Source organism: Heteronotia binoei, chromosome 15, assembly GCF_032191835.1.
Source record: "Heteronotia binoei isolate CCM8104 ecotype False Entrance Well chromosome 15, APGP_CSIRO_Hbin_v1, whole genome shotgun sequence".
Taxonomy (NCBI): domain Eukaryota; kingdom Metazoa; phylum Chordata; class Lepidosauria; order Squamata; family Gekkonidae; genus Heteronotia; species Heteronotia binoei.
The window spans coordinates 3741943-3759596 of record NC_083237.1 but is presented as its reverse complement, the minus strand read 5'-3'; the positions used below and the strand labels follow the sequence as shown (position 1 = coordinate 3759596).

Here is a 17654-nt window from a genome sequence, read left to right as displayed (position 1 = left end):
GCCTCCAAAAGCGCCTGCCCTGAGGCAGGCGAACAGACAGGAGTAGGAAGGTCGTGCCCTTCCCCTTAGGCACAGAGAAACGCTCCCACGAAGCGAGGGAAGCAAAGGGCAGGAGAGATCTATAAAAGAATCCCGTTTCAGATGGATATCAATTAAAAATGGAGGGGGGGGTGGAACCAGGAATAAAGTGTTTCCTGCTCTCCTCCGCTTCTTCATCGTCTCCGAGGCCTTCCCGCTGCTTTCCAAAATGGACGCCGATTAAGGCTTTGCCAGCCTGGGTGTACCTCCCAGGGGCTGAGGTCTGTGGAAATCTTTTTCCTGCCACAGTCAGATGCTGGTGTGTCTGCGTGTCTGCAATGGACCTTCGGGAAAGAGGCCAGGAAAAGCTGCGCTCTGATAACAGAGGGCCACGAAGGAGACTTGCAAGAAAGGAGGCTTGCCTTTAAGTTGCTCTCGGAAGTGCCGGTAGAGGGGGAACAGCCTGTGCCTATCCCCTAGGGCAGGGGTGGCCAACGGTAGCTCTCCAGATGTTTTTTTGCCTACAACTCCCATCAGCCCCAGCCAGCATGGCCGATGGCTGGGGCTGATGGGAGTTGTAGGCAAAAAAAAATCTGGAGAGCTACCCTTGGCCATCCCTGTCCTAGGGGATAGCAAGGCCCCCTTGCATTTATGCAGTTCTCCCCACAGTTTGTTTATTTAGTTTTTCTACTTCTATCCTGCACTCCCTGCAGAACCAGGCTCAGGGCGGTGAACAAAGCCAACAGGCAAGCTTAAATGCATAAAACCAATTAAAACTAGGCCCATTTACAAATTTAAAGCATGTAAAACAGGCAAATACAGTAGCATTAAGTATTGTTTCCATAATGGCAGTGCACCAATCTTTCCATTACGATTTCCAACGTCAATTCAAACCTTCAGATCTCATTCAGATCTAGAGGCGGGATCTTTAAAGACGGTTCAATTGATCCAACATGTTAACGTTTCACATGTGACCAGACAGGAATTCCAGAATTTAACGGTCAAAGGCTTGGCAGAAGAGCTGCGTCTTACAGGCCCTGCGGAACTGCAAAAGGGATGTAAAAGGAAGATACAAACGATCCTAAGGGACCCTTCACATCTGGGCCATTTGCTATTTGAGATCTTACCGTCAGGTAGACGATATAGAGTGTTGAAGGCTAGGACAAACAGATTTAAGGACAGTTTCTATCCAAGTGCTGTGGTTAGGCTAAATGCAGGGTTATGAAGGATTATCTGTTTTAGATATATTTAAATGGTTTTATGAATTTTTATCTGTTTTAGATGTATTTAAATGGTTTTAATGGTTTAAATGGTTTTACATGTATTTAAATGGTATGAATATGAATATGTGTGTTTGATGTGTTGGTATGTTTTGTGGAAGAGCACCTCATTTCGTTGCTCTCTTTTTGTTGAGAACAATGACAATAAATTTATCTATCTATCTATCTATCTATCTATCTATCTATCTATCTATCTATCTATCTATCTATCTATCTATCTATCTATCTATCTATCTATCTATCTATCTATCTATAAGGGGGACTCACCGCGGCTTCTCGCAACCACCCTGCAAGGTAGGCCAGAGTCTGTGAGGAGCTCAAGGCCATAGAGCAGGCAGAAATGAGGACTCAGGATCCTAGCCCACTTCTGTCTCCTAGACCACTCCGGCTCCCTTCTCACCTATCTGCATCACGGCTCTGTGAAAATATGCCAGGGCCATGTGCCAGTCCTGCAGATCTCTGTAAATTCAGGTCCTCTAGTTTCGTTTGGGGGGGGGGGGTACTCTTCTTGCCATTTTTATCTTACTTTTCTTAGTATGCATGCTCTTTCCCCTCGTCCTCTCTCAGTTTTTTCCAAAATAATAACAACACAGCAGGAGATCTATAATACACCCAAGAAGGAGAGGAAGGAAGTGCTGGAGAGCAAAATGAAGGATGACTCACCTCAGCCATCTTACAATTTAATCGCTGGTCACAAGGGAGCAGCCCGGGGAGAGGCATGCTGAGGATGCAGGAGGGAGCTGCGCACAACTAAAGGAGAGCCACAGCTGAGGAACACACACACACATGCACACGGCCCGTGAGAGCCTAAATGAGCCGACAGCCTGTCCCCAGCTCTCCTGGCATTTCCTCAGCCTTTCACTAATTTCCCAAGACTTGCCCTCCAGAAAGCCCTTCTTGTACCAACGGAGAAGCACAGAAGCATCTTTTGGGCTGCCCGACAACACACTTACAGGGCAAGTGGATTCATTTAAAACATTTTCATGCGGCTTTTCCACCCGATCAGAGTCCGAAAGGCAACCCATATAAAAACATTAAACCAAATTAAAACGACATTTAAAAAAAATTAAGTAATCCAATAAAAACACGTGAACAGACAAAACCAGGAACAAGGATCAATAACCGTTACCCGGGGGGGGGGGCAGGGGTTGCCAAATGAAACAGATAAACCTTCGCCTGCTGGCAGAAGATATCGATAGAGGGAGACAGATGAATCTCCTGGGGGGGGGGGGGGTGTTCCATATTATGGGGTGCCCTATGCCTCTTCAACACATTAAAGCAACGGTCCCCAACCTTTTTGGCACCAGGGACCGGTTTTGTGGAAGACAATTTTTTCCACAGACCGAGGGGGAGGGGCGGAGGGGCAACGATTTCAGAATGATACAATTGTGCACTCTATTTCTATTCGTTTAGTGTGGTGGTGACGTGTGCGGACTCTTATCTAGGAGGTTTGATTTCCCACTCCTCCGCTTGCAGCTGCTGGAATGGCCTTGGCAGAGTTGTCCTTGAAAGGGCAGCTTCTGGGAGAGCTCTCTCAGCCCCACTCGCCCCACAGGGTGTCTGTCATGGGAGAGGAAGGTAGGAGAGGAAGGAGACTGTGAGCTGATCTGAGACTCTGAAATTCAGAGTGGAGGGCAGGATATAAATCCAGTGTCGTCCTATTATTATTATTAAAGGTAAAAAAGGTAGTCCCCTGCGCAAGCACCGGTCGTTTATGACTCTGGGGTGACGTTGCTTTCACAACGTTTTCACAGCAGACTTTTGACGGGGTGGTTTGCCATTGCCTTCCCCAGTCATCTACACTTTCCCCCCAGCAAGATGGGGACTTATTTGACTGACCTCGGAAGGACGGAAGGCTGAGTCAACCTGGAGCCGGCTACCTGAACCCAGCTTCCTCCGGGATCGAACTCAGGTCGTGAGCAGAGGGCTCCGACTGCAGTACTGCAGCTACGTTGTAATATATAATGAAATAATCCTACAACTCCCGCCCCGGTTGCTAACAGGCCACGGATCGGTCCTTGTCCATGGCCCGGGGGTTGGGAACCCCTGCACTAAAGGGAAGCGAGCTCCACCTTGGCATGGACACTACGGTTCCCCTTTGAAAAGGCAGAGCCTCTACCCTTCGCGAGGGGGGGGGATCACAGACAGAAAGCTTTAAAAGACGCAACAGTGACTTCATCTGCCCCTCCCCACGCTCTTCGACGGCAGAACTCTGAGTCTGAGAGAGGCGAAACGTCCTTCAGAAACCCAAAGCACCCAAAGAAGAGAGGCAAGACTTCCATCCCGGGCACCTGATTCCACCTCAGCGCCCCTTGCCTGGGTTCCCTCAGCCTGAACACCACTGTTCCTCTAAGCTGAGTTAGCGTGAGCTAGCTCACAGATGTTAGCCTCCAGCTCACATGTTTTTGTCTTAGCTCAGGAAGCATGACCCCAGAGAACCGCTAATTGATGCGGCAGCTCACAACGTTAAGGCCGGTAGCTCGCAAAGTAGAATTTTGCTGACAAGACTCTGCAGCTGAGAGGGAACACCTTCCCAGTTTACCAAATAGCCTGAAAACTGTCCGAACGCAAGCCGCGCAGAGGAGAGCCACACAAACGTCGCGATGACTTTATTTGCGTTTTTCATTCTGCATGGTGTGTTCTTATAACGGAAGCGGGGGGGCCAGCAAATTTCACCCAAAGTTGTAACGGGGGCAAGACAGGAGGCGAGGAAGAGGCCCGGCCTGCCTTTCTGCCTGCTTCCCTTCCAACGCCCCCCCCCCCCCACGCGGAACTAATAACGCCACCTCAGGATCCTGCACTCGCTCCTTTTCTGACAAATCAGTTTCCCCTGATTGGGGATGATGGATACAGCTCATATGTTGCTGGGGGTTAATTCACTTAAGTCTCGGCCGAGGCACCAGCCTCCCATCAGCTCTCTTCCCATTATGCTGATCGGGTTACCCCGCTCTCTGCCCTCCAGCCCAGCCCCTCCCCCCCCAGATCGCCCGCTCGGTCACTCACTCTCCAGCCGCTGAACCAGGGCTTTGTCCTTGACGGCCACTTCAGGGGTGATGGCCAGAGCCTCGATCGGGATATAGAGAAAGGTGCGGCCCCTCATCTTAGAGCGAGTGTCTGGAGACAGGAAACGATGGAGGGATATTGGATTTATATCCCGCCCTCCACTCTGGAGAGTCTCACAGCGGCTCACAATCTCCTTTATCTTCCTCCCCCTCCCCCAAAACAGACACCCTGTGAGGTAGATGAAGATATTGGATTTATATCCCGCCCTCCACTCCGAAGAGTCTCAGAGCGGCTCACATCTCCTTTACCTTCCTCCCCCCACAACAGACACCCTGTGAGGTAGATGAAGATATTGGATTTATATCCCGCCCTCCACTCCGAAGAGTCTCAGAGCGGCTCACAATCTCCTTTACCTTCCTCCCCCACAACAGACACCCTGTGAGGTAGATGAAGATATTGGATTTATATCCCGCCCTCCACTCCGAAGAGTCTCAGAGCGGCTCACAATCTCCTTTACCTTCCTCCCCCACAACAGGACACCCTTGTGAGGTAGATGAAGATATTGGATTTATATCCCGCCCTCCACTCCGAAGAGTCTCAGAGAGGCTCACAATCTCCTTTCCCTTCTTCCCCTACAACAGACACCCTGTGAGGTACATGAAGATATTGGATTTATATCCCGCCCTCCACTCCGAAGAGTCTCAGAGAGGCTCACAATCTCCTTTCCCTTCTTCCCCTACAACAGACACCCTGTGAGGTAGATGAAGATATTGGATTTATATCCCACCCTCCACTCCGAAGAGTCTCAGAGAGGCTCACAATCTCCTTTCCCCTTCTTCCCCTACAACAGACACCCTGTGAGGTAGATGAAAGATATTGGATTTATATCCCGCCCTCCACTCCGAAGAGTCTCAGAGCGGCTCACAATCTGCTATATCTTCTCCCCCCACAACAGACACCCTGTGCGGTGGGTGGGGGCTGAAAGGGCTCTCCCAGCAGCTGCCCTTTCAAGGACAATTCCTGCGAGAGAGCTCTGGCTGACCCAAGGCCATTCCAAGCAGGTGCAATTGGAGGAGTGGGGGAATCCAACCTGGTTCTCCCAGATAAGAGTCCCGCACACTTCACCACGACACCAAACTGGCTCTCACAATCTCCTTTATCTTCCTCCCCCACAACAGACACCTGTGAGGTGGGTGGGGCTGAGAGAGCTCTACCAGAAGTTGCCCTTTCAAGGACAGAGTCTCAGAGCAGCCTACAATCTCCTTTACCTTCCTCCCCCACCACAGACACCCTGTGGGGTGGGTGGGGCTGGAGAGGGCTCTCACAGCAGCTGCCCTTTCAAGGACAACCTCTGCCAGAGCTATGGCTGACCCAAGGCCATGCTAGCAGGTGCAAGTGGAGGAGTAGGGAATCAAACCCGGTTCTCCCAGATAAGAGTCCGCACACTTAACCAGTACACCAAACTGGCTCTCACAATCTCCTTTATCTTCCTCCCCTACAACAGACACCCTGTGAGGTGGGTGGGGCTGGAGAGGGCTCTCACAGCAGCTGCCCTTTCAAGGACAACCTCTGCCAGAGCTATGGCTGACCCAAGGCCATTCCAGCAGGTGCAAGTGGAGGCGTGGGGAATCAAACCCGGTTCTCCCAGAGAAGAGTCCGCACACTTCACCACGACACCAAACTGGCTCTCCGAGGAGAGTTTTGTAAATACCAGAAAGTCGGAAGGTCCCTTTCCGCTGGGAGGTGTTGGAAGGAAAAGAGGGCCTGACTTCAGAAGCAGGCCTGTAGCCACGAGGTGGGGGTGGGCAGGGGGCACGGCCCCTCTACCCAACCCCCCCTTCCTCCTGTATGGCCCCTCCTTTCCCTGCCGCTCATTCCCTGCTGCTCATTTGCTCTCCCCAGGCTGTTCCCACCCCGTTCCTGCCTCCCCCGGTCTCCCTGCAGCCCCGTTTTTACCGCTGCCACTTTCCCTGGGCTCTTCTGTGCCTCGCCCACTCTCCCCGCAGCCCCATTTTTGCTGCTGCCGCTCCCCTCAGTTCTTCCCACCCCCAAGAGCGTAAGAGCAAGCGAGCTGGGGCCAGGCAGCTGGCCGCTGGAAAAAGCAGATAAGCTTCCACGGCCCTCCCTCCACCCAAATTTTTATGCCCTGGGCCCCCCCCACACACCCCAAAATTTCTGGCTACAGGGCTGCTCAGAAGGCAGATGGGAATCACAGACGCTTTCTTGGATCTACAGGGATCGGACTCAGGCCGTGAGCAGAGTTCAGACTGCAGTACTGCAGCTTTACCATTCTGCGCCACGGGGCTCTTTTAAAAAGGGGATTAGACAGATGTATGGCGGAGAGGTCTATCAGGGGCTTCCAGCCATGGTGATTAAAGGAAACCTCCTCATTCGAAAGTAGTCAGCCTTTGAATCCTACATAGGGGAGACAACAGCGGGGAAGGCCTCGGCCTCTCTGCCCTGTTGTGGGCCCTCCAGAGAAACTGGTTGGCCTCTGTGTGAGACAGGAGGCTGGACTAGAGGGACCCTCACTGGTCTGATCCAGCAGGGCTCTTCTGAGGTTCTTCTCAGGGGAAGGCCTTGGCTTCTCTGCCCTGTTGTTGGCCCTTCTGAGAAATTGGTTGGCCTCTGTGTGAGACCGGAGGCTGGACTAGAGGGACCCTCACTGGTCTGATCCAGCAGGGCTCTTCTGAGGTTCTTCTCAGGGGAAGGCCTCGGCCTCTCTGCCCAGTTGTTGGCCCTCCAGAGGAACTGGTTGGCCTCTTTGTGAGACAAGAGGCTGGACTAGAAAGACACTCACTGTTCTGAACCAGCAGGGCTCCTCTGAGGTTCTTCTCAGGGGAAGGCCTCAGCCTCTCTGCCCTGCTGTTGGCCCTCCAGAGGAACTGGTTGGCCTCTGTGTGAGACAGGAGACTGGACTAGAGGGACGCTCACTGGTCTGATCCAGCAGGGCTCTTCTGAGGTTCTTCTCAGGGGAAGGCCTCAGCCTCTCTGCCCTGTTGTTGGCCCACCAGAGGAACTGGTTGGCCTCTGTGTGATACCGGAGGCTGGACTATAGGGACCCTCACTGGTCTGATCCAGCAGGGCTCTTCTGATGTTAAGACCTTGGCTTTTTTGCCCTGTTCTTGACACTCCAGAGGAACTGGTTGGCCTCTGTGTGAGACAGGATGCTGGACTAGATGGACCCTCACTGGTCTGATCCAGCAGGGCTCTTCTGATGTTCTTAAGTAGGCCTCAGCCTCTCTGCCCTGTTCTTGGCCCTCCAGAGGAGCTGGTTAGCCACTGTGTGAGACAGCAGCAAGGCTCTTCTGATGTTCCCAAGCTGCTCACACATTTAAGCAAATGTGTTTAGCTTTTCTAAGGCATTCTCCTTGCGGGCACACCACACCACAAAGAGATATGGAAAGAGAGGACAGGAAACAACCTAAACACCACGGGGATAGCAAAGAAACCCAGCACGTGTAAAGATGCTTTGCTTAGTCACAGCCATCTTACATACAAGAGAAGCACAAAGGCAGATGAGGCCAGTTTGCCAGCAAGGCCTTCCTCTGAGGCCACAAAATGGACAAGCTACTGGCAACAAGGAAAGATGCTGCAATAGAATATCTACAGACAGTGCAACATCTGAGAGGGACGTGACCAGTCAGCTGGCTCGGAGGAAACTCCTATCTGGACTAGAACAGGACGGGCCCCACATGCTCTCGTGGCAAGAAGAGCTTTGAAGAAAGAAGCATCGTGATCCAAGGAGCAGGGAGGGAGGACATAAGAACATAAGAGAAGCCATGTTGGATCAGGCCAATGGCCCATCCAGTCCAACACACTGTGTCACACAGTGGCCATACACACACACACACACACACTGTGGCTAATAGCCACTGATGGACCTCTGCTCCATATTTTTATCCAATCCCCTCTTGAAGCTGGCTATGCTTGTAGCCGCCACCACCTCCTGTGGCAGTGAATTCCACATGTTAATCACCCTTTGGGTGAAGAAGGACTTCCTTTTATCTGTTTTAACCTGACTGCTCAGCAATCTCATGGAATGCCCACGAGTTCTTGTACTGTGAGAAAGGGAGAAAAGGACTTCTTTCTCTACTTTCTCCATCCCATGCATCATCTTGTAAACCTCTATTATGTCACCCAGCAGTCGACATTCCTCCAAGCTAAAGAGCCCCAACCTTTCTTCATAGGGAAAGTGTTCCAAACCTTTAATCATTCTAGTTGCCCTTTTCTGGACTTTTCCCAATGCTATAATATCCTTTTTGAGGTGCGGTGACCAGAAGTGCACACAGTATTCCAAAGGAGACCGCACCATCGATTTATACAGGGGCATGATGAGGCAGTGAATTCCACAGATGACTGGGACAAGACTGCCAGATCTTTGCATGAGGGTCAGAGTAAAACACCCAGCTCGGATCAGGACGGAAGGCAGACGGCCAGAGACCTACCTGTGAGAGAAGTCATGAAGTGGTAAATCTCAGAGAAAAACTCATTCTTGATGCTTTCGGGCCAAGTCGCCTTGCGAAACAGCTGGGGAAGGTAGATGGCGTTGAGCAGGCGAATCAGGGAATCGATGTAGGGTCCCCGGACAGTGCCAAACTGCACCACCTTGTGGAACGTCTCTTCTGTGATCTCCGCGTTCGGTTGGCGGATGAAGTAAGTGAGCTGCCTCTGCTCCTGGAGGGACAAGGACGGAGTTGAGTGCAGAGGGGAACTTGGCAGAAGTGTCCTCTGAAGACCCCCGCAGCCACAGTCAAGAGCTCTGGAACAGCCTGCCCCCGACAACCCATCTCTGCAGTATCCAGCGCTGCAGTTTTTATTTCTATGCCAATATATTTGTAATTTGGCTAGACCTCATAAAGCTCAGGGCAACTGCCAAGCGGATCCAGAGGAGTGGCGTGTGCCAGCGGATCGCACCCGGATGAAGAACTCTCCTTCTGGAAACAAACTGGGGTGGACAGATCTCTGGCTGCGTGTTGCCAATGGAAAGAACAACCTCTGGTTTTTCACTGGGAACCGGATTCCCTCGCTGCTACGAGCAGGATAGATCCAGGGGTTGCGATTAATCAGTTTCCGTGTTAGATGCCAAGGGACAGAGAGAGGTTGCCTACGACTGCAGAATGGCAAAAATTCTTCGGGAGGAGGGCACGGCTGAATGGTAGAGCATCTGCTTGGCACGCAGAAGGTCCCAAATTCAATCTGTGGCATCTCCAGTTAGGGATCATGGAATCATAGAGTTGGAAGGGACCTCCAGGGTCATCTAGTCCTACCCCCTGCACAATGCAGGAAATTCATAAATACCTCCCACACGAACATACATCCCCTGTGATCCTTGCTCCATGGCCAGAAGGTTGCCAAAACATCCAGGATTCCTGGCCAACATGGCCTGGAGAAAAACAGCTGCCTGGCTCCAAAGTGGCAAGCAGCATTTCCCTGGGTGTGTAAGAAGGGGCCACAAGAACAGAGACTGATGCAGCCCTTCCTGCCCTCCTTCTCATGAGCTGCCTAAGTTCACAGAACCAACATCGCTGTCAGATGGCCCTCTAGCCTCTGTTAGAAAACCTCCAAAGATCAAGTCGCAGGTGATGGGAAAGACCTCAGCCCGAGCCCTTGGAGAGCTGCTGCCAGTATGAATAGACAACACTGATGTTTACAGACCAAAGGTCTGCTTCATGTGTCTTTGGAGGAAGGGGCTGTGACTCAGTGGAAGAGCCTCTGCTTGGCCTGCAAGAGGTCCCAGGTTCAATCCCTGGTACCTCCAGCTAAAAGGGTCAGGTAGGAGGTGATGTTTCTCTGCCTGAAAATACTGACATTAATGGACCAGTGGCCAGGCTTAGTACCTAGAATCATAGAGTTGGAAGGGACCTCCAGGGTCATCTAGTCGTACCCCCTACACAAGGCAGGAAACCCACAAACCCCTCCCCCAAAATTCACAGGATCCTCATTGCTGTCAGAGGGCCATCTAGCCTCTCTTGAAAAACCTCCAAGGAAGGAGAACCCACCACCTCCCGAGGAAGCCTGTTCCACTGAGGAATCGCTCTGACAGGAAGTTCTCCCTCACAGAATCCTAGAATCATAGAGTTGGAAGGGACCTCCAGGGCCATCTAGCCCAACCCTCCGCACAATGCAGGAAACACACAAACCCCTCCCCCTAAATTCACAGTCTCCTCATTGCTGTCAGATGGCCATCTAGCCTCTGTTTCAAAACCAAGGAAGGAGAGCCCACCACCACCCAAGAAGGAAGCCTATTCCACTGAGGAACTGCTCTAACAGTCAGGAAGTTCTTCCTAATGTTAAGCCAGAAGCTCTTCTGATTTAATTTCAACCCACTGTATCATAGAATCACAGAGTTGGAAGGGACCTCTAGGGTCATCTAGTCCAACCCCCTCCACAATGCAGGAAACTCCCCCTAAATTCACAGGATCTTCATTGCTGTCAGATGGCCATCTAGCCTCTGTTGAAAAACCTCCAAAGAAGGAGAGCCCACCACCTCCCGAGGAAGACTGTTCCACTGAGGAACCGCTCTAAAGGTCAGGAAGTTCTTCCTAATGTTGAGCCGGAAGCTCTTCTGATTTAATTTCAACCCACTGGTTCTGGTCCTACCTTCCGGGGCCACAGAAAACAATTCCACACCCTCCTCTATAGGAGAGCCCTTCAAATACTTGAAGATGATGAGCCTATCACCTCTCAGCCGCCTCCTCTCCAGGCTAAACATCCCCAGCTCCTTCACTCTTTCCTCATAGGACTTGTCGTCACCCTCCTCTGGACCCCTTCCAGCTTGTCTCTATCCTTCTTAAAATGTAGTGCCCAAAACTGAACACAAGACTCCAGGTGATACTTACCAGAGCAGAGGTCTTACAAGGCAGCTTCATGCATTTGTGTGTTTTGCATTGGTCTCAAGCTGTACACATGCAAGGACTATTGGCTGCGATTAATTTTGTGGTTTCCGGTCAGATCTATCGGAAGCTGCCCGCCGAGCATCACCCCCCACCAGGTCTCAACTGTTCCTGAATCAACCCCCCCACCTCTGAGATCCAAGCGAAACCAACCTGGCTCGGCATGACCAGCTCCGCTTTCAGCCCAGCCATGTCATCCATGTAGACCACCAGCAGCTGCTTGGTGACGTCCTTTAGGAAGAGATCCACGGTGGCCTCGTGCTCTTCCGTCCACATGTCTTCTGTGAGTCCACTCAGAACCACCCGCTGTCGGATGCAGGGTTTCTGGGCAAAGAGGGAAAGAGGCCATGGTTTTGGCAGAGCTCAGGTGAAGAAGAAGATGATGATATTGGATTTATATCCCGCCCTCCACTCCGAATCTCAGAGTGGCTCACAATCTCCTTTACCTTCCTCCCCACCCCCACAACAGACACCCTGTGAGGTGGGTGGGGCTGAGAGGGCTCTCACAGCAGCTGCCCTTTCAAGGACAACTCCTGCAATATGGCTGACCCAAGACCATTCCAGCAGCTGCAAGTGGAGGAGTGGGGAATCAAACCCGGTTCTCCCAGATAAGAGTCCGCACACTTCACCACTACACCAAACTGGCTCTAGCCTCTCTCCACGTGCAAAGTGATGCGTTTTATATCAAAAGAAGCAACGTGGCAAGCGGTACATGAGCTCCCACCTTCCCATCTGCAGAGGGAGGGGAGTGTTAACCGCTTGACCCCCCTGGCGCACCTCTTGTTCCATGGCACTCTGCCAGCATACTCGTCTGTGATCCCTCTAAGGGGGCAGCAGCAACAGCGACTTGCCTCGTAGTCTCTTGGAGCATCCAAGGACAAGAGTGGGATGGATGGAGGCCACGATGGTAATAGGCACGCAGCCAACTAAGCAACAAGACACTGAACCAACCGCAATCAGAGAAATCAGCCTCGCTCTCTGCCAGCGTGACAGGAAGGGTGAGAGGCTTAGGTCACCCCAGGAACAACACTATTGTGGGATGGTGAAGAACAAGCAGCTTCCGGCTGGGCGGACAAACTTTTCAGCCGGAGGCCACATCTGGGCCTCCATCTGCTGGAAGAAGGAAGAGTCACCACCCAACTCTAGAGCAGGTGCAGATCCAGATGTGGCTCTTCCTCTCAGCCACTCTCAATGGCTCTTTTGCAGCATCCGCCCAGTAGCCAATGCTGTTGTCTGGAGGGCTGAAACACCTGGCAAATTGCTTAGCCATTTGAGACAAACATCTGGAGCAGAGGTCCATCAGTGGCTATTAGCTATAGTGTATTGATGGAACTCTCTGTCTGGGGCAGTGATGCTCTGTATTCTTGGTATTCTTGGAGGGGACAACAGTGAGAGGGCTTCTAGTGTCCTGGCCCCACTGGTGGACCTCCTGATGGCACCTGGTTTTTTGGCCACTGTGTGACACAGAGTGTTGAACTGGATGGGCCTTTGGCCTGATCCAACATGGCTTCTCTTATGTTCTTAAATCTGTCTGGGGCAGTGATGCTCTGTATTCTTGGTGTTTGGTGGGGGGCAGCAGTGGGAGGGCTTTTTGTGCCCTGGCCCCACTGATGGACCTCCAGATGGCACCTGGAGTTTTTTTGGCCACTGTGTGACACAGAGTGTTGGACTGGATGGGCCATTGGCTTGATCCAACAGGGCTTCTCTTATGTGCCACAGAGTGTTGGACTGGATGGGCCATTGGCCTGATCCAACATGGCTTCTCTTATGTTCTTATCGGACTTAGACAAAAAGCTCCTGTAGGTTGGAAGGGACTTATTTGCCCACCCCTGGTTATGTGGTGGCAAAGAAGTCCCCTTCCCCAAAGTAAACCTCATGGCCACTGGCTGTCCGGACCCCGGAAGCTCAGGATCGCTCCCTCTATCCGTCTCCTTCTCACTGTTCAACAAACACTCCGGCGAGATGCAGCCCCCGCCACTCTCCTCTTTGCAGCTCCAGAGGACAGAGCGACAAACCAAGACGCCCTGAGTCCCCCAAGCAGCCAGGGAGGCCCTGTCAGTGCCGCAAAGTGTGACAGAACTGCACCCTCTGCCAACCTGACCTCCATTCTGAGCAGAAAGAACCAGCTGCCGGCGCTGCTCTCACGGTTCCCTTATCCAGCCGTAGCCCCAGAGGGGCCCTCCGAGAGATAGGAAAGAGGGCTAATTTGTTAAGATGATGGGAGGACAATCACCGAGGGCAGCGTCCACAGACTGCAAAGCTGGGCTCTTGAAACACTAGTTCCTGGCGGAGGAAGAGGTAAATGGGGAGACGACGATTAAGGTCAGGAGCGAGGCGGTGGTGGAGGGGGGAGGTGAAGGAGAAAGTGGCAGGCCAGCAGCAGCCCCTGTTTGCAACTGGAGAGCCCTGTGTGTGCGTGGGTGCCTGCGTGCATGCACGCACACGCTTTTTCAAAACGCGTCAGGACTTTTTGCCCGCCCAAGTCTTCTCAAAGAAAACCTGGGAAATCACAATGCAATTAACATAACATCTGGCACCAAAGTGTAGAGCCAGATGTTCCGGGCCATAACGCGACAACATTGTGCAACGTTCCACACAGGCAGCCTTCCACTTTCTGCTCCGGTTCTCTGACGTTTCTATCGGAGGGGACGTCAGAGCCTGGGAACAGCCAGCGTCGGGTCAGAACCAACACAAGGTTTTTCCAGAGGAGCCTCCACTCTCCTTTACAAACTGGCTGGCTGGGGGGGGAGAACAGATTTGTACGACACCTCTGGCCTGAAATGCAGATTTCCGTCGAAATATTTCGCCCCCCCCCCCCCCCCCCCCCCGATTTGGCTGCCTCTGTGCTCCACAAATTGAAAGAGGGAGAGAGAAAACGGAGGAACAAATTTCAATAGCACCCATTAGATCAATACACAGGAGTGTATTCAGGGGTTCTCCCATCTCTCGTCTCCTCGACCCTACGTGATTCCACGGCACGATGCCAGAGTGGCCAATGGGGTGCCCAGGGTGCCATGGTGCTGCCAAGACCCTTCCAGTTTGGCGTAGTGGTGAAGTGTGCAGACTCTTATATGGGAGAACCAGGTTTGATCCCCCACTCCTCCACTTGCACCTGCTGGAATGGCCTTGGGGCAGCCATAGATATTGCAGGAGTTGTCCTTGAAAGGGCAGCTGCTCTGAGTGCCCCCTCAGCCCCACTCACCTCACAGGGTGTCTGTTTGTGAAGAGCCAGTATGGTGTAGTGGTTAAGTGTGCAAACTCTTTCTTATCTGGGAGAACCGGGTTTGATTTCCCACAACTCCACTTGCAGCTGCTGGAATGGCCTTGGGTCAGCCATAGCTCTGGCAGAGGTTGTCCTTGAAAGGGCAGCTGCTGTGAGAGCCCTCTCAGCCCCACCCACCTCACAGGGTGTCTGTTATGGGGGGAGAAGATCTAGGAGATTGTGAGCCGCTCTGAGTATAAATCTGCAATTCTTCTTCTTCTTCTTCCTGGTGCCCGCTAAGAGTTTTTAGAAACTGGGTGGGGCCAGGTGGCGCATTTCCCTAGCAAGGCTTCTGACTGGCCACTGGAGATCTGATTGGTTGTGCAGCTTTTAAAAAAAAAACATTGCTTTGGTGGCAGCTGCCACCACAGCCCAAGAGCCCTCCCTGTGTGGCTGAAGCGAAGATGAGGCAGCCATTTTGTCTCTGGCTCTGCCTCCCGCGGCAACGTTTTTTGGTGGCATCCATTTTTGCGACTCAGCCTGCCGCACGGTCACATTTCCAAAGGTGCACAGAATCGGGACGCTCAGCGTGAGAAACTAACGGGCCTACACAAAGCTCTGCGTGATTGTAGCCTAGCGGGTTTCCAAGGTGCCTGACAGAGCCAAAAGGCTGGGGGCACTCTGGGCGTTGAATCTGGCATCTGACCTTCAAATCTCAGTGGCACCTGATTATCCTTTGAGGGGAAGGGCTAGAGACAGGGGTAGGGAACGTCGGCTCTCCAGATGTTTTTTTGCCTACAACTCCCATCAGCCCCAGCCAGCATGGCCAATGGCTGGGGCTGATGGGAGTTGTAGGCAAAAACATCTGGAGAGCTAATGTTCTCTAGACCTGGGCTAGAAGAAGACAACGACATTGGATTTATATCCCGCCCTCCACTCCAAATCTCAGAGTCTCAGAGCGGCTCACAATCTCCTTTCCCTTCCTCCCCCATAGTCGCCCTGTGAGGTGGGTGGGGCTGAGAGGGCTCTCACAGCAGCTGCCCTTTCAAGGACATTCTCCGCCAGACCTATGGCTGACCCAAGGCCATTCCAGCAGGTGCAAGTGGAGGAGTGGGGAACCAAACCCAGTTCTCCCAGATAAGAGTCCGCGTACTTCACCACCACACCGAACTGGCTCCATGAAGTCCCAGGTTTGTATATGAGGTATTGTATACTAAGAGCCCCATGGCGCAGAGTGGTAAAGCTGCAGTACTGCAGTTGGAGCCCTCTGCTCACAACCTGAGTTCGATCCCAGCGGAAGCTGGGTTCAGGTCGCCGGCTCAAGGTCGACTCATCCTTCTGAGGTCGGTCAAATGAGTCCCCAGCTTGCTAGGGGGAAAGCGTAGAGGATTGGAGAAGGCAATGGCAAACCGCCCCGTAAAAAGTCTGCCGTGGAAACGTTGTGAAAGCAACATCACCCCAGAGTCGGAAACGACTGGTGCTTCCTTTACCTTTTATTGCATACTACTGGTTTATTACAAAATTGTCGTGATGGTGGTATATTTTTGGGTTCTGGTTATTTTTCGCAGTTCGATCTCCTGGTCTCAACCTTTGCCGTGATTCTCTCTGGGCTGCCAACCTCCAGGTGGAGCCTGGAGATCTCCTGGCACAGCAAGTGATCTCCAGACTGTAGAGATCAGGCCTCCTGGAGAAAACGGCTGCTTGGAAGGGGGGAGGGGCCGTGTGGTGTGATGCCTCACTGAGGTCCCCCCTCCCCAAACCCCGCCACCCACAACCTCCATCCCCAAATCTCCAGGAATGTCCCCACCTGGAGATGGCAACCCTACTTCTGAGGAAACGATCACCACGCTCCCAAGGATCAGGAATGAATGCGGCTGCCAAGGGAAGCAGAAGTCAACAGCATCGCTTGTGGGGCAACGCCTTACCTGCCCGCCTTACCTGAGGCTTCTAGAAGCAGGCCGTAGATCCTCAGATCCCTCCACACCACCACCACCCATCCGAGCCCCTGCCGCATCCAGTCCCGTAGCTCCACCTCTCACCCCAACCGTTCCGGGTCTTCCAGCACAGAAGCCAGCCTCCCAACTCACCAGGTCTGCCTCTTCCTCCGCAGGCGTAGGGAATTCTGAGATCTCCTCATGGCTAAGATGCTGGATTTCCAAAAGTTCTGCGGAAGCTCCTCCTAGGGGAAAGGGGGTCACGCACAGGACGGAACTCAATGCTACTCCTGGCCCGAAAGCCAAGGCGTTTTTCAAACAGCTTTAATGCCACAAAGGGGGGGCCGACCTAGAACAAAATGCAGGCTCAAGGCCTGCGTAGGCTGGTTTGGCGGGGGGGGGGGGGGCGACTATCTCTTAAAAGATGGGTTTTAGTATATTTTTAAAAGGAATACCCTGCCTTGCCACCCAAATATGGAACTCAAGGCAGACTGGAAAATCGCGACGAGATCAGCACGCAGCACAGCAATCCGTGTGCGTTTGCCCTTAAGTCGATCCCGACCTAATGACCTCCCCAAATAGAAGACTGCAGATTTATACCCCGCCCTTCTCTCTGAATCAGAGACACAGAGCGGCTCACAATCTCCTGTATCTTCCTCCCCCACAACAGACACCCTGTGAGGTGGGTGGGGCTGAGAGAGCACTCACAGCAGCTGCCCTTTCAAGGACAGCTCCTATGAGAGCTCTGGCTGACCCAAGACCATGCCAGCAGCTGCAAGTGGAGGAGTGGGGAATCAAACCCGGTTCTCCCAGGTAAGAGTCCACACACTTAACCACTACACCAAACTGGCTCTCCTTTTACAGTGGGAGATATTTGTGGCTGGCTCTTCCATTTTTGGTTTTAAGTGAAAAATGTTTCTAAGTATTATTGTAAGTGGCCTTAAACCACAAGGAAAGGTGGGATACTGATGAATCGGAGACACAGAGCGGCTTACAATCTCCTATATCTTCTCCCCCCACAGCAGACACCCTGGGAGGTGGGTGGGGCTGAGAGAGCGCTCACAGCAGCTGCCCTTCCAAGGACAACTCCTACGAGAGCTCTGGCTGACCCAAGGCATGCCAGCAGCTGCAAGTGGAGGAGTGGGGAATCAAACCCGGTTCTCTCCAATAAGAGACCGCACATTTCACCACTACACCAAGCTGGCTTTCCTTTTAAGGTGGGAGATATTTGTGGCTGGCTCTTCCATTTTTGGTTTTCAGTGAAAAACACTTCTAAGCATTATTGTAAGTGGCCTTAAACCCTGAGGAAAGGTGAGATGCT

At 52.5% G+C, this 17654-nt stretch overlaps 1 protein-coding gene across 1 annotated transcript in view; it reads right to left on the bottom strand.

The window, feature by feature from the left end:
• DNAH2 (dynein axonemal heavy chain 2) overlaps nucleotides 1-17654 on the bottom strand; it is a 238126-nt gene that overhangs the window by 209232 nt on the left and 11240 nt on the right. Inside the window, 4 exon segments of the mRNA XM_060256495.1 lie at nucleotides 4302-4412; nucleotides 8750-8978; nucleotides 11351-11521; nucleotides 16487-16578. Of these exon segments, the coding sequence (XP_060112478.1) occupies nucleotides 4302-4412; nucleotides 8750-8978; nucleotides 11351-11521; nucleotides 16487-16578 (603 nt within the window).